The sequence below is a fragment of the Coregonus lavaretus genome, assembly GCF_964263955.1.
Source record: "Coregonus lavaretus genome assembly, chromosome: 9".
Classification (NCBI taxonomy): Eukaryota; Metazoa; Chordata; class Actinopteri; order Salmoniformes; family Salmonidae; genus Coregonus; species Coregonus lavaretus.
The window spans coordinates 8,215,757-8,235,805 of record NC_139996.1 but is presented as its reverse complement, the minus strand read 5'-3'; the positions used below and the strand labels follow the sequence as shown (position 1 = coordinate 8,235,805).

General features: G+C 43.3%; 1 protein-coding gene across 2 annotated transcripts in view; it reads left to right on the top strand.

Moving 5' to 3' along the window:
* The first annotated feature begins 3,357 nt into the window (after nt 1-3,357).
* The window catches only part of LOC311134732 (glucoside xylosyltransferase 1-like), a 29,260-nt gene continuing 12,568 nt past the window's right edge, over nt 3,358-20,049 (top strand). The window contains exons 1-6 of one of the 2 annotated variants that reach the window (XM_084168504.1): nt 3,373-3,703; nt 4,179-4,271; nt 4,830-5,028; nt 6,099-6,230; nt 6,746-6,997; nt 8,087-8,210. In XM_084168504.1, the coding sequence (XP_084024630.1) occupies nt 3,480-3,703; nt 4,179-4,271; nt 4,830-5,028; nt 6,099-6,230; nt 6,746-6,997; nt 8,087-8,210 (1,024 nt within the window). In that variant the 5' untranslated portion in view covers nt 3,373-3,479. Of the gene's footprint in view, nt 3,704-4,178; nt 4,272-4,829; nt 5,029-6,098; nt 6,231-6,745; nt 6,998-8,086; nt 8,211-20,049 lie in introns of both variants that reach the window. The other variant, XM_084168505.1, reaches the window with a different exon arrangement.

The window sequence follows — 20,049 nt, the reverse complement described above, 5'->3', positions numbered from 1 at the left end:
GTAGTTGAGGTAATATGTACATGTGGGTAGAGTTAAAGTGACTATGCATAAATACTTAACAGAGTAGCAGCAGCGTAAGAAGGATGGGGTGGGGGGGCAGTGCAAATAGTCCGGGTAGCCATGATTAGCTGTTCAGGAGTCTTATGGCTTGGGGGTAGAAGCTGTTGAGAAGTCTTTTGGACCTAGACTTGGCACTCCGGTACCGCTTGCCGTGCGGTAGCAGAGAGAACAGTCTATGACTAGGGTGGCTGGAGTCTTTGACAATTTTGAGGGCCTTCCTCTGACACCGCCTGGTATAGAGGTCTTGGATGGCAGGGAGCTTTGCCCCAGTGATGTACTGGGCCGTACGCACTACCCTCTGTAGTGCCTTGCGGTCAGAGGCCAAGCAGTTGCCATACCAGGCGGTGATGCAACCAGTCAGGATGCTCTCGATGGTGCAGCTGTAGAATTTTTTGAGGATCTGAGGACCCATGCCAAATTTTTTTAGTCTCCTGAGGGGGAATAGGCTTTGTCGTGCCCTCTTCACGACTGTCTTGGTGTGTTTGGACCATGATAGTTCGTTGGTGATGTGGACACCAAGGAACTTGAAGCTCTCAACCTGTTCCACTACAGCCCCGTCGATGAGAATGGGGGCGTGCTCAGTCCTCTTTTTTTTCCTGTAGTCCACAATCATCTCCTTTGTCTTGGTCACGTTGAGGGAGAGGTTGTTGTCCTGGCACCACACGGCCAGATCTCTGACCTCCTCCCTATAGGCTGTCTCATCGTTGTCGGTGATCAGGCCTACCACTGTTGTGTCGTCGGCAAACTTAATGATGGTGTTGGAGTCGTGCCTGGCCATGCAGTCATGGGTGAACAGAGAGTACAGGAGGGGACTGAGCACGCACCCCTGAGGGGCCCCCGTGTTGAGGATCAGTGTGGCAGATGTGTTGTTACCTACCCTTACCACCTGGGGGGGGCCCGTCAGGAAGTCCAGGATCCAGTTGCAGAGGGAGGTGTTTAGTCCCAGGATCCTTAGCTTAGTGATGAGCTTAGAGGGCACTATGGTGTTGAATGCTGAGCTGTAGTCAATGAATAGCATTCTCACGTAGGTGTTCCTCTTGTCCAGGTGGGAAAGGGCAGTGTGGAGTGCGATAGAGATTGCATCATCTGTGGATCTGTTGGGGCGGTATGCAAATTGGAGTGGGTCTAGGGTTTCTGGGATTATGCTGTTGATGTGAGCCATGACCAGTCTTTCAAAGCACTTCATGGCTACAGACGTCAGTGCTACGGGTCGGTAGTCATTTAGGCAGGTTATCTTAGAGTTCTTGGGCACGGGGACTATGGTGGTCTGCTTGAAACATGTTGGTATTACAGACTCAGTCAGGGACATGTTGAAAATGTCAGTGAAGACACTTGCCAGTTGGTCAGCACATGCTCGGAGTACACGTCCTGGTAATCCGTCTGGCCCTGCGGCCTTGTGAATGTTGACCTGCTTAAAAGTCTTACTCACATCGGCTACGGAGAGCGTGATCACATAGTCGTCCGGAACAGCTGGTGCTCTCATGCATGCTTCAGTGTTGCTTGCCTCGAAGCGAGCATAGAAGTGGTTTAGCTCGTCTGGTAGGCTTGTGTCACTGGGCAGCTCGCGGCTGTGCTTCCCTTTGTAGTCTGTAATAGTTTTCAAGCCCTGCCACATCCGACGAGCGTCAGAGCCAGTGTAGTATGATTCAATCTTAGACCTGTATTGACTCTTTGCCTGTTTGATGGTTCGTCGGAGGTCATAGCGGGATTTCTTATAAGCGTCCGGGTTAGAGTCCCGTTCCTTGAAAGCGGCAGCTCTACCCTTTAGCTCAGTGCGGATGTTTCCTGTAATCCATGGCTTCTGGTTGGGGTATGTACGTACGGTCACTGTGTGGACGACATCATCGATGCACTTATTGATGAAGCCAGTGACTGATGTGGTGTACTCCTCAATGCTGTCTGAAGAATCCCGGAACATGTTCCAGTCTGTGCTAGCAAAACAGTCCTGTAGCTTAGCATCTGCGTCATCTGACCACTTTTTTATTAGCCGAATCACTGGTGCTTCCTGCTTCAGTTTTTGCTTATAAGCAGGAATCAGGAGGATAGAGTTATGGTCAGATTTGCCAAATGGAGGGCGAGGGAGAGCTTTGTATGCGTCTCTGTGTGTGGAGTAAAGGTGGTCTAGAGTTTTTTCCCCTCTGGTTGCACATTTAACATGCTGGTAGAAATGAGGTAGAACGGATTTAAGTTTCCCTGCATTAAAGTCCCCGGCTACTAGGAGCGCTGCATCTGGATGAGCGTTTTCCTGTTGATTAATGGCCTTGTACAACTCATTCAGTGCAATCTTAATGCCAGCATTGGTTTGTGGAGGTAAATAGACAGCTATGAAAAATATAGATGAAAACTCTCTTGGTAAATAGTGTGGTCTACAGCTTATCATAAGATACTCTACCTCAGGCGAGCAAAACCTTGAGACTGGGTATATGTTGTGAAATTGTTAGATATTACTTGTTAAATATTACTGCACTGTCGGAGCTAGAAGCACAAGCATTTCGCTACACCCTCAATAACATCTGCTAAACACCTGTATGTGACCAATACAATTTGATTTGATTTGATTTGATTGCTCGGCTATGAAAAGCCAACTGACATTTACTCCTGAGGTGCTGACCTGTTGCACCCTTTATAACTAATGTGATTATTGTTTGACCCTGCTGGTCATCAATGAATGTTTGAACATCTTGAAGAACGATCTGGCCTTAATGGCCATGTACTCTTATAATCTCCACCCAGAACAGCCCTCAGAGCCTGGTTCCTCTCTAGGTTTATTCCTAGGTTCCTGCTTTTCTAGGTAGTTTTTCCTAGCCACCATGCTTCTACATCTGCATTGCTTGCTCTTTGGGGTTTTAGGCTGGGTTTCTGTATAAGCACTTAGTGACAATTGCTGATGTAAAAAGGGCTTTATAAATACATTTGATTTATAGATTGATTGAACAAGTATCTGCTGAGTCTTGATAACTTGACATGCTTGGGAATTTTATACAGTATGTCTTTATTTTAGTTCATGCATGTCAGAAACATTCGTGTAGGCCTACACAGGTATACATGTGGTGGTATTGCAGATGTTTGTACGACTAATATTTCCTATTGTCTTTCCTTCATAGCTAATTACTAAGGTATTTTGTAGGAAGCTATTTTATCATAGTGGAAAATGTCCCACAAGTCAAAGTGTGCGTTCCAGACATCCTAATACACATAGGTGAATCTCAGGAACCTGAAATGATCTTATATAATGTAAGCAGAATTATGTGCATATGGAACGTACCCAAATCTTCCTGTCGTCATGCTTCTTTCTTTGGTTTTTGGTTTCTTGACACAAGGTGGGGCTCAAGGTTGGTGTAAACACATTAGCCAGCTAGCCAATTTAGCTTCATATCTGAAATAATGTTTCGGTAGTAAGTACACTTTTTATTCACAAAATGCGATGTTATCTTCATGCAGTTCTTCTGTGCATGGTTTTTGCTGTCTTGTCGGTGCTGTATGTATTTAGTCAACTACCGGTAGCGTCGTCTTTGGAGTCGCAAGACGAAGACGGATTGACCGAAAGAACTAAGAAATCCAATAGCAGGCAACTACAAGACACCGGGCACGTCAGGAAAGGTAGAGGAGTGTCTGCCCTTTTTGACCAGAAAGAACATGAGAGGTAAAATAACATTTGATTACTAGCTAGCAAGGTAACTTGGCTACAGAAGTCAGCTAGCTGAAATGGTAAAGGTAGCTAGCCACCACAACTAAACTAGAAGTAGGATAACTAGCTGGCTAGCTAGCTAGCCAGTTAATCTATTGACCTTCCTGATAACTTTACCCTGTAGGATGACAATGTACAACTTCACCAAGGCCAAAGTCATAATAATGGGGAGACATGTTGATAATCATTGTCTGCTATAGCTAAATCATTAGTAACATTGAAACTTTTGTTGTTTTCATAGCATCTTATCTATCAGATATTTCCTGCCTAGTAATAAACGATGGGAAATATAGCTTCCTAGCTAGCTATTTCTACACCTATTAGAGAAACTCAAGCATTTGCTAGATAACCAGGTAGCTTTCTAATCTAGGCCTACCCCTATCAGATTCAAGCATCCAAAAAGCATTTTTTCCTCTTGTTGTTCTGTCAGGTGTAGTGCATTGTCAGTGTCTTACTGGAATCCCTATTGGAGACTGCCACCTGATGTTTGTGGAATGAACTGCTTATCGGAACCATCTCCTAGGTAGGCTTGGTTGGGGCAACCCCTTGAAAAGCAGACAGTGGGCACTACAAATTTTGCAACATGTAGCATTGTACTAGCCTGGTCTCCGTATGGCAACTTTTGTGATCAACGGCGTGACAGTGACCAAAGGAGTTGGCAAGACAACACAAACAGATCTACTACCAGGCTATAGAAGTAGGCATACCACCTAACACTTTTCTTTAATCTTTCTAGCTCATAGTTTTTGGATCCAGTTTGTATTCCTCATAGGGGTTATGTGTTCAGTGTTCTGTCATCAACAACACCGTCCACACAACCCACACACACACACTCAAGGACAGAGTGTGTGGAGACTCCCTCCCAACCCTGCTAAAAATGTTGCAGTCCTCATTACCGCCCTCTCTTCTTACAAATCCCTGCCCGGGCCCGGCTTCATCCATATTCCCCACCAGACAATGATTGCTTACACCAATCCAATGCTTTTAAATCCATGACTGGGAGTGTGCACGTGTTACCCATCTCCCCACGATGCTGCTTTAGTTGCTTAGCGAGACCCTCACTTTCATTATCTCTTACTAGCTATCTCGGGGAGAAGCCAGCCTCAGCCAGCATCAAGCAGACCAGTCGTGATGAATGGATACAACTGGCTGTGGTGGCCTGTGGCCCCAGACTAGAGGAGACCCTCACCATGCTGAAGTCTGCCCTTCTCTTCAGCACTAAACCACTGCACTTCCACATCTACACCGAGGATCACCTACATATCAGCTTCAGAGAGGCTGTAAGTATTATTATTATTATTATTATTATTATTAAGTATGGAGAACAGGAATCAATGGCAGAATGAATGTTGGTAGTGTGGTCTAGCTAGCCTGATTCCATATGTTTGTGCTGTGGAGCCAACTCAGTTGTTGAGTTGGAAGGGGGATGGAATTAGGACGAAAGAAGCTGCCGATCTACACTGAACAAAAATATAAACGCAACATGTAAAGTGTTGGTTCCATGTTTCATGAGCTGAAATAAAAGATCCCAGACATTTTCCACACACCAAAAGGTTATTTCTCTCAAATTGTATGCACAAATTTGTTTACATCCCTGTTAGTGAGCATTTCTCCTTTGCCAAGATAATCCATCCACCTGACAGGTGTGGCATATCAAGAAGCTGATTAAACAGCATGATCATTACACAGGTGCACCTTGTGGCCACTCTAAAATGTGCAGTTTTGTCACTAAACAATGCCACAGATGTCTCAAGTTTTGAGGGAGCGTGCAAATGGCATGCTGACGTCAGGAATGTCCACCAGAGCTGTTCCAGATAATTGAATGTTCATTTCTCTACCATAAGCTGCCTCCAACATCGTTGTAGAGAATTTGGCAGTACGTCCAACCGGTCTCACAACCGCAAACCACGTGTATGGCATCGTGTGGGTGAGCGGTTTGCTAATGTCAACCTTGTGAACAGAGTGCCCCATGGTGGCGGTGGGGTAATGGTATGGGCAGGCATAAGCTACGGACAACGAGCACAATGCATTTTATTGATGGCAATTTTAATACACAAAAGTACCTTGATGAGATCCTGAGGCCCACTGTGAGGCCCATAAAATAAAAAATAAACTATCTGTGACCAACCGATCCATAGATTAGGGCCTAATGAATTTATTTCAATTGACTGATTTCCTCATATGAACTGTAACTCAGTAAAATCAATGATATTGTTGCATGTTGCGTTTATATTCTTGTTCAGTATAAATCAGACATAACTTGTTAACTAAACCTGTGTGTCAAAGCAAACCTGTTCACCTGTGTGCCCTTTTAAAACTCACCAATGTGCTCTGTGTATTTCCCATGAAGCTGGACTGGTGGCCCAGTGTGTTCCAGACAAGGTTTAACTACACCACGTACCCCATCACCTTCCCCAGTGACAACGCCAAGGAGTGGAAGAAACTCTTCAAACCATGTGCTTCCCAGAGACTCTTCCTACCGGTGAATGAACACACACACAGAGGGCATGATGAACTTGGCTATGCATATGAAGGATTGTTTAGTGTTCACCTTGCTGAGAACTGACACCTCTATCCTCAAGACTACCTATCGACCTTGTTGGACATTCTGACCCTCAAAACTGACCTCTAGTCTTATGTTCACTAGCTGATCCTAAAATAAGTAGTGGGGCTGCTGTACGTGGATGAAGACATCCTGTCCTTCCTCTCACTCTCTCTGTCCCTCTTTAGCTGATCCTAAAGGACGTGGACTCTCTGCTGTACGTGGACAAAGAGATCCTGACTCTGACCTCAAACCTCTCTCTGTCCCTCCTCTTTAGCTGATCCTAAAGGACGTGGACTCTCTGCTGTACGTGGACAAAGAGATCCTGACTCTGACCTCAAACCTCTCTCTGTCCCTCCTCTTTAGCTGATCCTAAAGGACGTGGACTCTCTGCTGTACGTGGACAAAGAGATCCTGACTCTGACCTCAAACCTCTCTCTGTCCCTCCTCTTTAGCTGATCCTAAAGGACGTGGACTCTCTGCTCTACGTGGATACAGACATCTTGTTCCTTCAACCTGTAGAGGAGATCTGGTCCATTCTGAGTCTCTTCAACTCTACCCAGCTAGCAGCCATGGCCCCGGAGCACGAAGACCCACGTATGGCTTGGTACAACCGCTTCGCCCGGCACCCCTACTATGGCAGGACAGGGGTGAACTCTGGGGTCATGCTCATGAACATGACCAGGATTAGAGAGAAATACTTTAAGGTAAGTGTGTGTGTGTCAATGCTTGATGGGAGGTGGGAAATGAAAGGTGAAGAGAATGTTGTATTGTCTTATTAGAGAAAGAGGGAACTGTCAAGATCTCTTGAAGCTTCTCAGCTTGTTTTTAGCACCTTCTGTTAGGTGCTCAATGTGTAATGTTGGCCAAGGCATTTTCTGTAAGTCTCTTGCACCACCAGCTTTGCCCAGAGGAGTTCACTGTTGCCATTCTTTTGCGTGGCTCACAAACTGTCTCACCAGCAATGTTCCCTCAAAAAAATGTCAGGTCTGCTGAGCACAGAACTTGATCATTGTGAAAATTCTGTGCAACTTCCGGCGCGCGTTTACTGTGAACACTGAGGCTGCACCTGCTTAACAGTGGCCAAGTAGGCTACTGTGGCTATTTGATCATAATGTAGGCCTACCAGAGTGGCCTACAATCAAAAACAATGGAGAGAATTGCATCCCATAACATTTTAACATGGAAATAGCTGTTCTATCATTCACCACACATTGGCTGCTACTTTAGGCTGTTCTATGTAGACCTACATTCCATGAGACTTTAAAAAACATGCAGGGCTTGACATTAACCTGTTTATTCACTTGCCCTTCAGACAAGGAGGTGATTGAAAATGTTGTGTTTGATGCAAGAAACCACTTTACAAAATAAAATGCATTATTATCCCCATTATTACAGAGAATCAGACATATTATGCTACCCTCTGCCTATTGGCTACTTAGCTTATTCAAGCCTGTCTCAAAATACAACACTGCCCCTTTAACACCAAAAAAAAGCTCTTTACCTGACTCACTTTTCAAAGATGGCTAGAAATGCACACGTTTTGTGCTCTTGTTGGAAGCAGCTTAGAGGGAACATTGCTCACCAGCTGTGTACTGTGGAATGAACATGTTGGCATGCGTCAATCACAGAAAAGATGAAACAATGTGTTGATTGTTTGGTGTCAGTCAGGAGTTTGGTGTCAATAGTTTGGCAGTTTCCCATCTATATTGTGTCATCACTCATGTAAGAATGAAGGTGGTGCACACTGTCACTGAACATTTTGTTTCTGTCGCTACTACGACTTGTTGTTACAGAATGACATGACGTCGGTCCACCTCCAATGGGAAGAGCTGCTGATGCCTCTGCTGCAGAAGTATAAACTGAACATCACATGGGGAGACCAGGACCTGCTCAACATCATCTTCCATTATAACCCAGGTGAGACTAGCCCTCATTAGGTCACTGTTTTTAAAGGTCCCGCACAGTCATCCTATTTCCCAAGTAAAAATAGCCCTTGAATGACCAAAACATCCCCCATAATATTTGTTTGCTATTAAAATGCTCAGACTTGAATAAATTGTAGGTTTCTCTCATCTCTAACTATCAGGAAGCCTGAAAGAACAGGCTCAGTGGGCTTATATTCATGAGCTCGCCTTGATTGACAGCTCTTTGAAACGCCTTTGTGGTCGTTGCCAGGTGACAATGGGCCACGTCATTCTGCTCACCATGTGCTCACTGCTCATTGTTTGTCTGTATTGTAATTGTTTTTAATAACCTGGCCCGGATGGTAGTTGCAGCTGTGTCACTGCCAGGCACAGTTCAGTGAGAACTACAACTCTCACTCTGTGGAAACACACACACAATAGGTTTTATGGACTTTCCACACACAATAGGTTTTATGGACTTTCCACACACAATAGGTTTTATGGACTTACAGCAGGACTATATTTGTACGTACTATAGTGCAGACCAACATTTAACAGAGCAAGATATCTACACTGAGCAAATATATAAATGCACCATGCAGCAATTTCAAAGATTTTACTTAGTTACAGTTCATATAAGGAAATCAGTCAATTGAAATAAATTCATTAGGCCCTAATCTATGGATTTCACATGACTGTGAATACAGATATGCATCTGTTGGTCACAGAAACCTTTAAAAAAAAAAAAAAAGTAGGAGCGTGGATCAGAAAACCAGTCAGTTTCTGGTGTGACCACCATTTGCCTCATGCAGCGCGAAACATCTCCTTCGCATTGTTGGTCAGGCTGTTGATTGTGGAATGTTGTCCCTCTCCTCTTCAATGGCTGTGCGAAGTTGCTGGATATTGGCGGGAACTGGAACACACTGTCGTACACGTCGATCCATAGCATCCCAAGCATGCTCAATGGGTGACATGTCTGGTGAGTATGCAGGCCATGGAAGAACTGGGACATTTTCAGCTTCCAAGAATTGTACAGATCCTTGCGACATGGGGGCTGTGCATTATCTCGCTGGAACATGAAGTGATGGCGGCGGATGAGTGGCACGACAATGGGCCTCAGGATCTCGTCACGGTATCTCTGTGCATTCAAATTGCCATCGATAAAATGCAATTGTGTTCGTTGTCCGTAGCGTATGCCTGCTCATACCATAACCCCACCGCCACCATGGGGCACTCTGCTCATAACGTTGACATCAACAAACTGCTCGCCCACACGTACAGTTGAAACTGGGATTCATCTGTGAAGAGCACACTTCTCCAGCGTGCCAGTGGCCATTGAAGGTGAGCATTTGCCCACTGAAGTCAGTCACGACGCCGAACTGCAGTCAGGTCAAGACCCTGGTGAGGACGACGAGCATGCAAATGAGCTTCCCTGAGACGGTTTCTGACAGTTTGTGCAGAAATTATTCGGTTGTGCAAACCCACAATTTCATCTGCTGTCCAGGTGTCTGGTCTCAGATGATCCCTCAGGTGAAGAAGCCGGATGTGGAGGTCCTGGGCTGTCGTGGTTACACGTGGTCTGCGGTTGTGAGGCCGGTTGGACGTACTGTCAAATTCTCTAAAATGAAGTTGGAGACTGCTTATGGTAGAGAAATTAACATTCAATTATCTGGCAACAGCTCTGGTCGACATTCTTGCAGTCAGCATGTCAATTGTATGCTCCCTCAAAACTTTAGGCATCTGTGGCATTGTGTTGTGTGACAAAACTGCACATTTTAGAGTGGCCTTTTATTGTCCCCAGCACAAGTTGCACCTGTGTAATGATCATGCTGTTTAATCAGCTTCTTGATATGACACCTGTCAGGTGGATGGATTATCTTGGCAAATGAGAAATGCTCACTGACAGGGATGTAAACAAATGTGTGCCCAAAATGTCATCGAAATAAGCTTTTTGTGTGTATAGAACATTTCTGGAATATTTTATTTCAAATCAAATTTTATTTGCCAAATACAACAGGTGTATACATTACAGTGAAATGCTTACTTACAAGCCCTTAACCAACAATGCAGTTTTTAAGAAAAGAAAAAGTGTTAAGTAAAAAATAATAATAATTAAAGAAACTCATGAAACATGGTACCAACACTTTGTTGCGTTTTATATTTTTGTTCAGTGTAAAAATGGAGAGAGAACCTTAATTTACTATCCATGAGATAAACTTGATCGTTTTTACAGGTATTGAAGCTATCCACCTAATTTTCGAATGCTTTTAAAACACAGAAGCCAAATGCTAAAACTATGGATGCAACTTCCTCTGCGCTCGTGAATGTTTCTGTTAGCTGATCCATCATATGACTGTCCTGCTAATGTGCCTGGACCTTGTAGACTAAACTGCTGAGAAGACCCACAATAACTGATCCAAATGGTTGCCCAATCAGGCAACCTAGATGCACTTATTTCGAAATTAATATGCATTCAGAACGCCAGGCTTTTGAGCGTTATTCAAATTACATAGGCTATACACTGCAGTTTACAGCCTAGTTTTCTACTTGAAAACAACAACATTCTTCATTACATTGGGTTGTTGTAGCTTAGGTAGGATACATTTCTGAAAAAATAGGCTAGCTTTTCGAACTGCATACCTGGGGACCAGAGTATGTGAGTGGTTGTAAATCTCGCTCATCACTCATGGAGCAGTGCTCAAGGCGCTCCATGTCCTTTCCTACCGCTCTGCTAAAAACCGGTCCAGGCTCACAGGAAGGAAAAAAAGAATCCCGCTCCAAATTTGCTCCATTCATTAAAATCACATTTTAACCAACACCCATCTATTTTTGTGACTACCTGGAACTACCAATTGGTTTTGAAGTATTGAAACCAAACCAAATGTATTTGAATGAAAAGTATTTGAATAAAATGAAAAGGTTAATGTAAGAAGCAAACATAATTTCACATTAAACAGCGTATAAACACTTAGAAGGAATGAAAATGAAGTATTTAGGCTGTATTATTTCAAGGCTTTAGCCTCCAAAGAAATACATTGTGAAGCATTTGAGAGTGAGACAATAGACTGGTAGGGACATAAAGGGCTCAGGATTTAAACATCATTTCCTTGTATTAAATCATTATTGTCTATAAATTGCGCTTATACAGTGGGGGAAAAAAGTATTTAGTCAGCCACCAATTGTGCAAGTTCTCCCACTTAAAAAGATGAGAGGCCTGTAATTTTCATCATAGGTACACGTCAACTCTGACAGACAAAATGAGAAAAGAAAATCACATTGTAGGATTTTTAATGAATTTATTTGCAAATTATGGTGGAAAATAAGTATTTGGTCAATAACAAAAGTTTCTCAATACTTTGTTATATACCCTTTGTTGGCAATGACACAGGTCAAACGTTTTCTGTAAGTCTTCACAAGGTTTTCACACACTGTTGCTGGTATTTTGGCCCATTCCTCCATGCAGATCTCCTCTAGAGCAGTGATGTTTTGGGGCTGTCGCTGGGCAACACGGACTTTCAACTCCCTCCAAAGATTTTCTATGGGGTTGAGATCTGGAGACTGGCTAGGCCACTCCAGGACCTTGAAATGCTTCTTACGAAGCCACTCCTTCGTTGCCCGGGAGGTGTGTTTGGGATCATTGTCATGCTGAAAGACCCAGCCACGTTTCATCTTCAATGCCCTTGCTGATGGAAGGAGGTTTTCACTCAAAATCTCACGATACATGGCCCCATTCATTCTTTCCTTTACACGGATCAGTCGTCCTGGTCCCTTTGCAGAAAAACAGCCCCAAAGCATGATGTTTCCACCCCCATGCTTCACAGTAGGTATGGTGTTCTTTTGATGCAACTCAGCATTCTTTGTCCTCCAAACACAACGAGTTGAGTTTTTACCAAAAAGTTCTATTTTGGTTTCATCTGACCATATGACATTCTCCCAATCCTCTTCTGGATCATCCAAATGCACTCTAGCAAACTTCAGACGGGCCTGGACATGTACTGGCTTAAGCAGGGGGACACGTCTGGCACTGCAGGATTTGAGTCCCTGGCAGCGTAGTGTGTTACTGATGGTAGGCTTTGTTACTTTGGTCCCAGCTCTCTGCAGGTCATTCACTAGGTCCCCCCGTGTGGTTCTGGGATTTTTGCTCACCGTTCTTGTGATCATTTTGACCCCACGGGGTGAGATCTTGCGTGGAGCCCCAGATCGAGGGAGATTATCAGTGGTCTTGTATGTCTTCCATTTCCTAATAATTGCTCCCACAGTTGATTTCTTCAAACCAAGCTGCTTACCTATTGCAGATTCAGTTTTCCCAGCCTGGTGCAGGTCTACAATTTTGTTTCTGGTGTCCTTTGACAGCTCTTTGGTCTTGGCCATAGTGGAGTTTGGAGTGTGACTGTTTGAGGTTGTGGACAGGTGTCTTTTATACTGATAACAAGTTCAAACAGGTGCCATTAATACAGGTAACGAGTGGAGGACAGAGGAGCCTCTTAAAGAAGAAGTTACAGGTCTGTGAGAGCCAGAAATCTTGCTTGTTTGTAGGTGACCAAATACTTATTTTCCACCATAATTTGCAAATAAATTCATTAAAAATCCTACAATGTGATTTTCTGGATTTTTTTCTCTCATTTTGTCTGTCATAGTTGACGTGTACCTATGATGAAAATGACAGGCCTCTCTCATCTTTTTAAGTGGGAGAACGTGCACAATTGGTGGCTGACTAAATACTTTTTTTTCCCCACTGTAGGCTCTGACTTACTTAGAATTAAATACAAATTAAACAAAAAATTACTTATCAGTGCCTTTTTGAATTCATTATTAGAAACACGAGTTTGGCCAGTCTGTGGTGCCTGGAGAGCAGGCCAGCAGTGGAGAATATCCTCTCCACCCCTGCAGAGCCACTGGGGATGCTGACAACCCTTTGGCCACTCTTGCCAGGCTGGGCGGAGATGCAGAGTAGTTTTTTCTTTCTTTTTTGTTCTATAGGTATGCCTAAATGTTTTTAGGCAAAATAATCCAATCAAAACAGAAAGCTCCTTGAATGTGGGAATATGCTAGGCCTATTGAGCCAAAATCAATGATGGCCTATTGTATAGATAACAGAACAAAAATGAACGCAACGTTCAAGAGATCTGATTTTTAGTTTAAATACTTTGCTAAAATGACACACTTAGTTTTCTACCCACCTCGTTCCTTTCTTTTAGCATGTGCACGTAGTAAGTACACCATCGTGCTTTCGGGATAGGTGTATTTTCAGATTACACAATGATTCTTTAGTTGTGGATGTTTCATGTAGCGTATAACAACTGTCATATCACGCACGTAGAACAATGGCATCCGATCTATAACCTAACAGTTTAGCACCATACCAGCAGGTGGCATCCAAAGCTTACACATAAGTGGACATTACATCACCACACTCCCTCTCTTGCTCTTGGTCCTCATCTTTGTAAGTCACCTTGATTTAGCACCTGTGTGTTTTTTTTTTATCCGTTTATTTGTGAAAATATTTAGCGGACTCCATGACAGTAGCTAAAGCAAGGCGCTATTAGTAGCACACAAGTAGACTACAAATGCATGCTGGACCGGGCATGCCCTGAGCTCCTGAAGTGAGCGCTACTGGAGCGGGCGAGAAGGCCGACGCTCCAGTCAAATTGGGCTCCGCTCTGCTCACATACTCTGCTGGGGACTGGGAGGCTAACTATGATTTCATTATCTGATCAACTTTTTCTTTCACTGTGGAAATTGACTGGATATATTAAGCCTAACATTGAGCTTATGAATTATGGCTAATATTCATACGCTTCCTACTTAGGCGATAGGCTACATCTCCAGCCTGTCTGTCTTCATTGTTCTGTTGCACAATGACGCACCTGGCCTCTCTGCTGCCAAGGCTATTCCTTTTCAATCTTGTGGAGTCCGACGAAAAGCCACACTACAAAAGCTTGTTGGACACTTATATAGACTTATTTTCTTTAGCCTATTGATGGCCTATTGGATGAGAGATGCACGCTTGCTGTTGCTTGCAGAATGTAAAATAGGCTACAGCATTAATTGGCAGGGAGTTGGAAAGGAGAAGCCCTTAACACCGGGGCTACATCCTGACAAAATAGGTCTACACCATATGAGTGGCCTGCTAATGTACTTTTTGTGGACCTTCTAAACTGTCGAGAATAGACCCAAACTGATCCAAATGGTTGCGTAATCAGGCCTAGGCTGTTGGCCTATGCAGTTATTTCAGCATGAAACAAAACAGGACGTGTGAGCGGTTATTCAAATGATCCTACCTACATAATTGCGTATTCCCTTGATAACAATAATATATTCCTCATTGCACAGTGTTATTTTAGCCCAGGTATAGCCTAATAATTGTCTTGTCTAAAAACCAAACGTAGGCCTGCCTAATCAGTAGTGTAGCTTGGCGTGCCCGGGGACCACAGAGCGCAGCCTGGAGGAACGCACTACAGATCTGCACTTTCATCATCTGTTCTGTTAATTTATTTTTCTTGCACTTTGACAGGTAAATATATATTTAGCCTATAGCCCTAATATGTAACTAATGAATTGGCTAATGTTTCGCTTCTTACTTCGTCTACACATCACTAGCCCCTCTTCCAGCTGTTCCCGTGCGCAACAGGCTATAGGCTACGCAAGCCTCTCTGCTATTGGCCATTCTTCTCATGAAATCCCAGGAAAAGCTAAAGGCTACAAAAGCTATAGGACATTTATTTATACTAGGCCTAATAGCCTATTCGGGGAAAGAAGCAGGCTTGCTCTTGCTAATTGCTGATCGTAAAACAGGCCTACATCATAGAAAATGCATGTCGGGGAAAGTTGAGGGAGTGCATTGGTGTGATCACTTTTGGCCGTTTATGATAACATTGTTGCACGGATGCATTGCAAATAGATGCACAGGACATACAGAAAAGAGCACAGTGAAAAAGATGACCCAAAGGAATTGACAACCATTAGACAAATGGAAATCACTTGCAAACCACTTGAGCAACGAGGCAATGACATGCTGTAAAAGATGCGCAGTTTCAGTGTTTGTTGAATTGCTACATTTAAATACAAGTTACTATATAATTTCTCATTAGGCCTACATGTAGCCTACAATTGAAGTATTATTTGTGGTTGTCTATGACAATGAACACACCTTGAAAGCACTGAATAGTCTGAACCAGTATCTGTGCATTAGAGACGTCATGAATGGTCTTGTGTTACCACCTTATTAATGGACAGTGTGCAGTAGGATGTGTTGATCAGATTGAATGGTCTTGTGTTACCACCTTATTAATGGACAGTGTGCAGTAGGATGTGTTGATCAGATTGAATGGTCTTGTGTTACCACCTTATTAATGGACAGTGTGCAGTAGGATGTGTTGATCAGATTGAATGGTCTTGTGTTACCACCTTATTAATGGACAGTGTGCAGTAGGATGTGTTGATCAGATTGACATGTGTAGGACTGTAAAACGATACATTTTCCTCTAGTGTGGATGCTCACCAACGTTTTATAGTTAAGTAGCCTATAGTTTATAATGATCGTTATAGGCTTGGTGGATGGCCCCGGTCTACTCTTCCACAACTAACGTTATCACAACAAAATTAGCATAGTAGGTCTAACTAACGTTAGCGAACTTGAATTAAATAAATATAAAATTATACTTGTTTACTTTAATGTAAATCCTTCATTTAAAAATCCCCAAAATGTATGTGGCAATCGCAGATTTTTAATAGAGAAGAATACTTTATTTTCCCTTGAACAAAACAAATATTTCAACGGCAGCACGGTTGAGTGGTGTGTGCCCACTCTGTACACTGCTTGGCCATGGATGAGCAGTCTGGCAAGAACATTATCTTCTACTGCAGCCACTGAGAGGGTGAAACAAGTTTAAACAATAACTTTGTGTCAGAAAAAGGGCTGGAACAAAAAGCAGTGCACTATTACTACTATGGTAATCTATACGATTAAGTGTGTCATTTACTGTAAATCACAGCCTGTTGATTTACTTTCTGGCAATGTTTATGACATTTTAGCTGACTTACGTGAGAGGGGGAAAGTACACTGAATGCCGAAAGCCACCGAAAATTGTTCAGATTTAAGAGTTGGGTACCCAGGTGTGTGTGGGGGCTGTGTTTATGTATAGCAGGGGTGTCAAACTCATTTTAGCTCAGGGGCCACATGGAGGAAAATCTATTCCCAAGTGGGCCGGACCGGTAAAATCATGGTATATATAACTTAAAAACAACAACTTCAGATTGTTTTCTTTGTTTTAGTACGATCAACATAAAACATAAAGCTGGAGCCTGAGGACAGTGTGTCCAAAATAGTACAAGCACAACATCACTATTAATCATAAAACACCTCAAGTTTATTTGAAAATTCTAAAGAAAAAGAACACACACACACAATGCCTCAGTGATTCACAGAACTGTTTCACAGATCACAGAACTATATCAGGGGGTCATTTCTCAGGCAGAAATGTAGATACAAATAATGAAATCCTGTTCCCCAAACAAGTGCAAGAACCACAGAGTCAAGAATAGGTTAAATATACAAATAAAATAAAATCAATTAAAAACAATAGCAAAACATATAAACATAAAGCTGGAGCCTGAGGACAGTGTGTCCAAAAGCACAACATCACTATTAATCATAAAACACCTCAAGTTATTTGAAATTCTGAGGACAAACAACACACAAACACACAATGCCTCAGTGATTCACAGAAGTATATCACAGAACTATATCAGGGTGTCTCATGCAGCACTTTAAGTGGGGTTGCATAGTTTATTTGACTCCTGAAACCTGGAATCTTTTAGCTTTCACCAGCGCATCAATATCAGGCGTCACATCCTGAGTGGCAGCCAACTTCAGGATGTGATTCAAGTGCTTGTGCGTGAGCCTTGAGCGCAGCTTTGTTTTATTTATGCTCATTACAGAGAACTTGCTCACAAAGATATGTGGTTCCAAACATGCACAACAGTTTTGCAGTGAGGGCTGTCAAGTTGGGGTAACCTGGCAAGAGATTCTGATAAAATGTGTCCAAGCCAGCTGCAGCAAATTTGCCCTTCAAATCCGAGTCACACTGCAAGTCTATTATTTCAAGTTGGATGCTGACGGGCAGATCAGAGGGATTCACGGTGAATGGCGAACAAAAAACTTTGAAGTCTTTCTCCAGTTCACCAAAAATCTGAAAGCGTTGCTCAAACTCCCTTAACAGTCCCGTTATTTTATCTTTGAACCGCTTCATGTCTGCCACATGTTGGGTCGCGCACACATTTTTCAGACAGGGGAAGTGAGCTGCATCACCACCGGCGAGTTGCGTCTCCCACAATGACAGCTTCAACTTGAAAGAACGTATGCTGTCATAATACTGCGTGGCAACTTTGTTCGCCCTTGCAGCTGTTTGTTCAAGTTATTCAGGTGCTCTGTAAGATCCACCATAAATGCAAGGTTCTGCATCCATTCTGCGGAATGAAATTCTAACACTGGTTTGCCCTTTTCTTCCATGAACTGTTCAATTTCTTCTCGTAAATCAAAGAAACGCCTCAGCACAGCACCTCGGCTTAACCATCTTACCTCAGTGTGGTATGGCAGGCCATAGATGTGGTCTTTCTCTCTGAGAAGGCTGTCAAACTGACGGTGATTCAGGCTTCTGGATCGGATGAAATAACAGTTTGGATGACCACCTTCATGACGTTATCCATCTTTAATGACTTGCAACACAAAGCCTCCTGGTGCAAAATACAGTGAAAAGTCCAAAAATCACGTCCTCCATTTGCAGATTGCACTTTCTCTCTGAACTTTGTCACAACGCCTGCTTTTTTCCCGATCATTGAGGTCGCACCATCTGTAGCCAGGCTGACAGCGCGGGACCAGTCCACTCCGACCCTGTCCAGCGCGCCGACGAGTGCAGTGAAAATATCAGCTGCTGTCGTTGTATTTGTCATCGGCACCAACTCCACGAACTCCTCGGTGACGGTCAATGTGTCATCAACTCCGCGGATGAAAATGGCCAGTTGTGCAACATCTGTAATGTCCGTGCTTTCATCAATTGCAACCGAAAACGCAATAAATGACTTTACTTTTTGCTTCAACTGGCTGTCCAAATCCACTGAAAGATCGGAAATCCTGTCTGCAACTGTGTTTCTTGTCAGGCTGATATTTGCAAAAGCCTGGTGCTTTTCAGGGCACACAATCTCTGCTGCCTTCATCATGCATGTTTTTACAAATTCACCCTCACTAAATGGTTTTGAAGCCACTGCGATTTCATTAGCAATGAGGTAGCTAGCTTTCACTGCAGCGTCACTGATGTCTCGGCTGTGAGTAAACACAGACTGCTGTTTCTTCAGACCCACCAACAGTTCATTCACCTTCTCTCTTCTCCGCTGTCCTTGAAAGTTGTCATATTTGTCGGCATGAAGACTCACATAGTGGCGACGAAGGTTATATTCTTTCAGCACTGCAACATGCTGTGAACACACCAAACATACAGCTTTCCCATTCAATTCCGTGAATAAATAGAAGGATGACAATTTTTCTTGGAACACTCTGCACTCTGCGTCCACTTTTCTATTTTTTGACAGAGACATATTGGGGCAATGAGGGTGCCAAATCACATAATGTTAAAAGTAGAAGCCGTAATAAATATCGCGGGCAAAACAAAGTAGCTCATCCGGACTGGCTGCACTTGCTTGACCTATTTGCTCTGCCCCGGTATAAACAGTTTGCTTGCTTAACACAATTGCTATTGCGCCATCCAGTGGACACAATTGGAACAGCAGTTTATTTTATCGAAAAATTGCAGCTCATTTTTATACTTTACAAAATCATCTCGCGGGCCGGATTAAACCCGTTTGCGGGCCTGATCCGGCCCGCGGGCCGGACGTTTGACACCCCTGATGTATAGTGTTTGTTGGGATAAATTACTGTTCATTGCTACACTGTGTAGTGTGAGGTGATATGTTGTGATTACTCACTGGGCCTAGAGCAGAATTGCAAGGGCAGAGAAGGTCCTTGCCAGCCGTTGACTACTCCAACAAACAGTCTGGAATGGATAACTGTTAGGGACATTAGGAAACAATCAAAACAATGATGCTATTATGTGTTCTGATCTGTTGTCAATGTTCACGCACACCGACTATGATGACGACAATGCTCAAGATAACCACACTAATCTAAATATGCAAGGGAAAAGTAGAAAGATGACAGCCACGTCTGTTGCTCAATCTTCTAGTCAAATAAATGTAGCTAGCTAACGTTAAGTTACAGATATGACAAGCAAGATGGCTAACGTTACTCAAAGTTAATTAGCTAGCTAGCTAAACCCACAGGTCAGCCTAGCTAGCTAACATTATTAACGTTAGTTACATCATGTGCGTCACATGCTGACCAGACTGCACGTTGATTTTTTTCCTCCCACACCAGACACGATCAGGACACGCAGGTTGAAATATCAAAATGAACTGAACCAACTATATTACCTTGGGGACAGGTCGAAAAGCATTCAATATTTATGGCAATTTAGCTAGCTAGCTTGCTTGCTGTTGCTGGATAATTTGTCCTGGGATATAAATATTGGGTTGTTATTTTACCTAAAATGCCCATACTCCAACAATTAATCCATAGATAAAAAGATAAACCAAGTTCAGGCTTCCTTCAGGCTTCTTCTTCTTTGGACTTTAAATGTCAGTTGGCAACCAACTTTAAGATGCATTACCACCACCAACTGGACTGGAGTGTGGACCTCAGTTCATCTTTCAATCACCCACGTGGGTATATGCTCCTAAAAACCAATGAAGAGATGGGAGAGGCAGGACTTGCAGCGCGTCGAGCGTTACAAATAGAACCA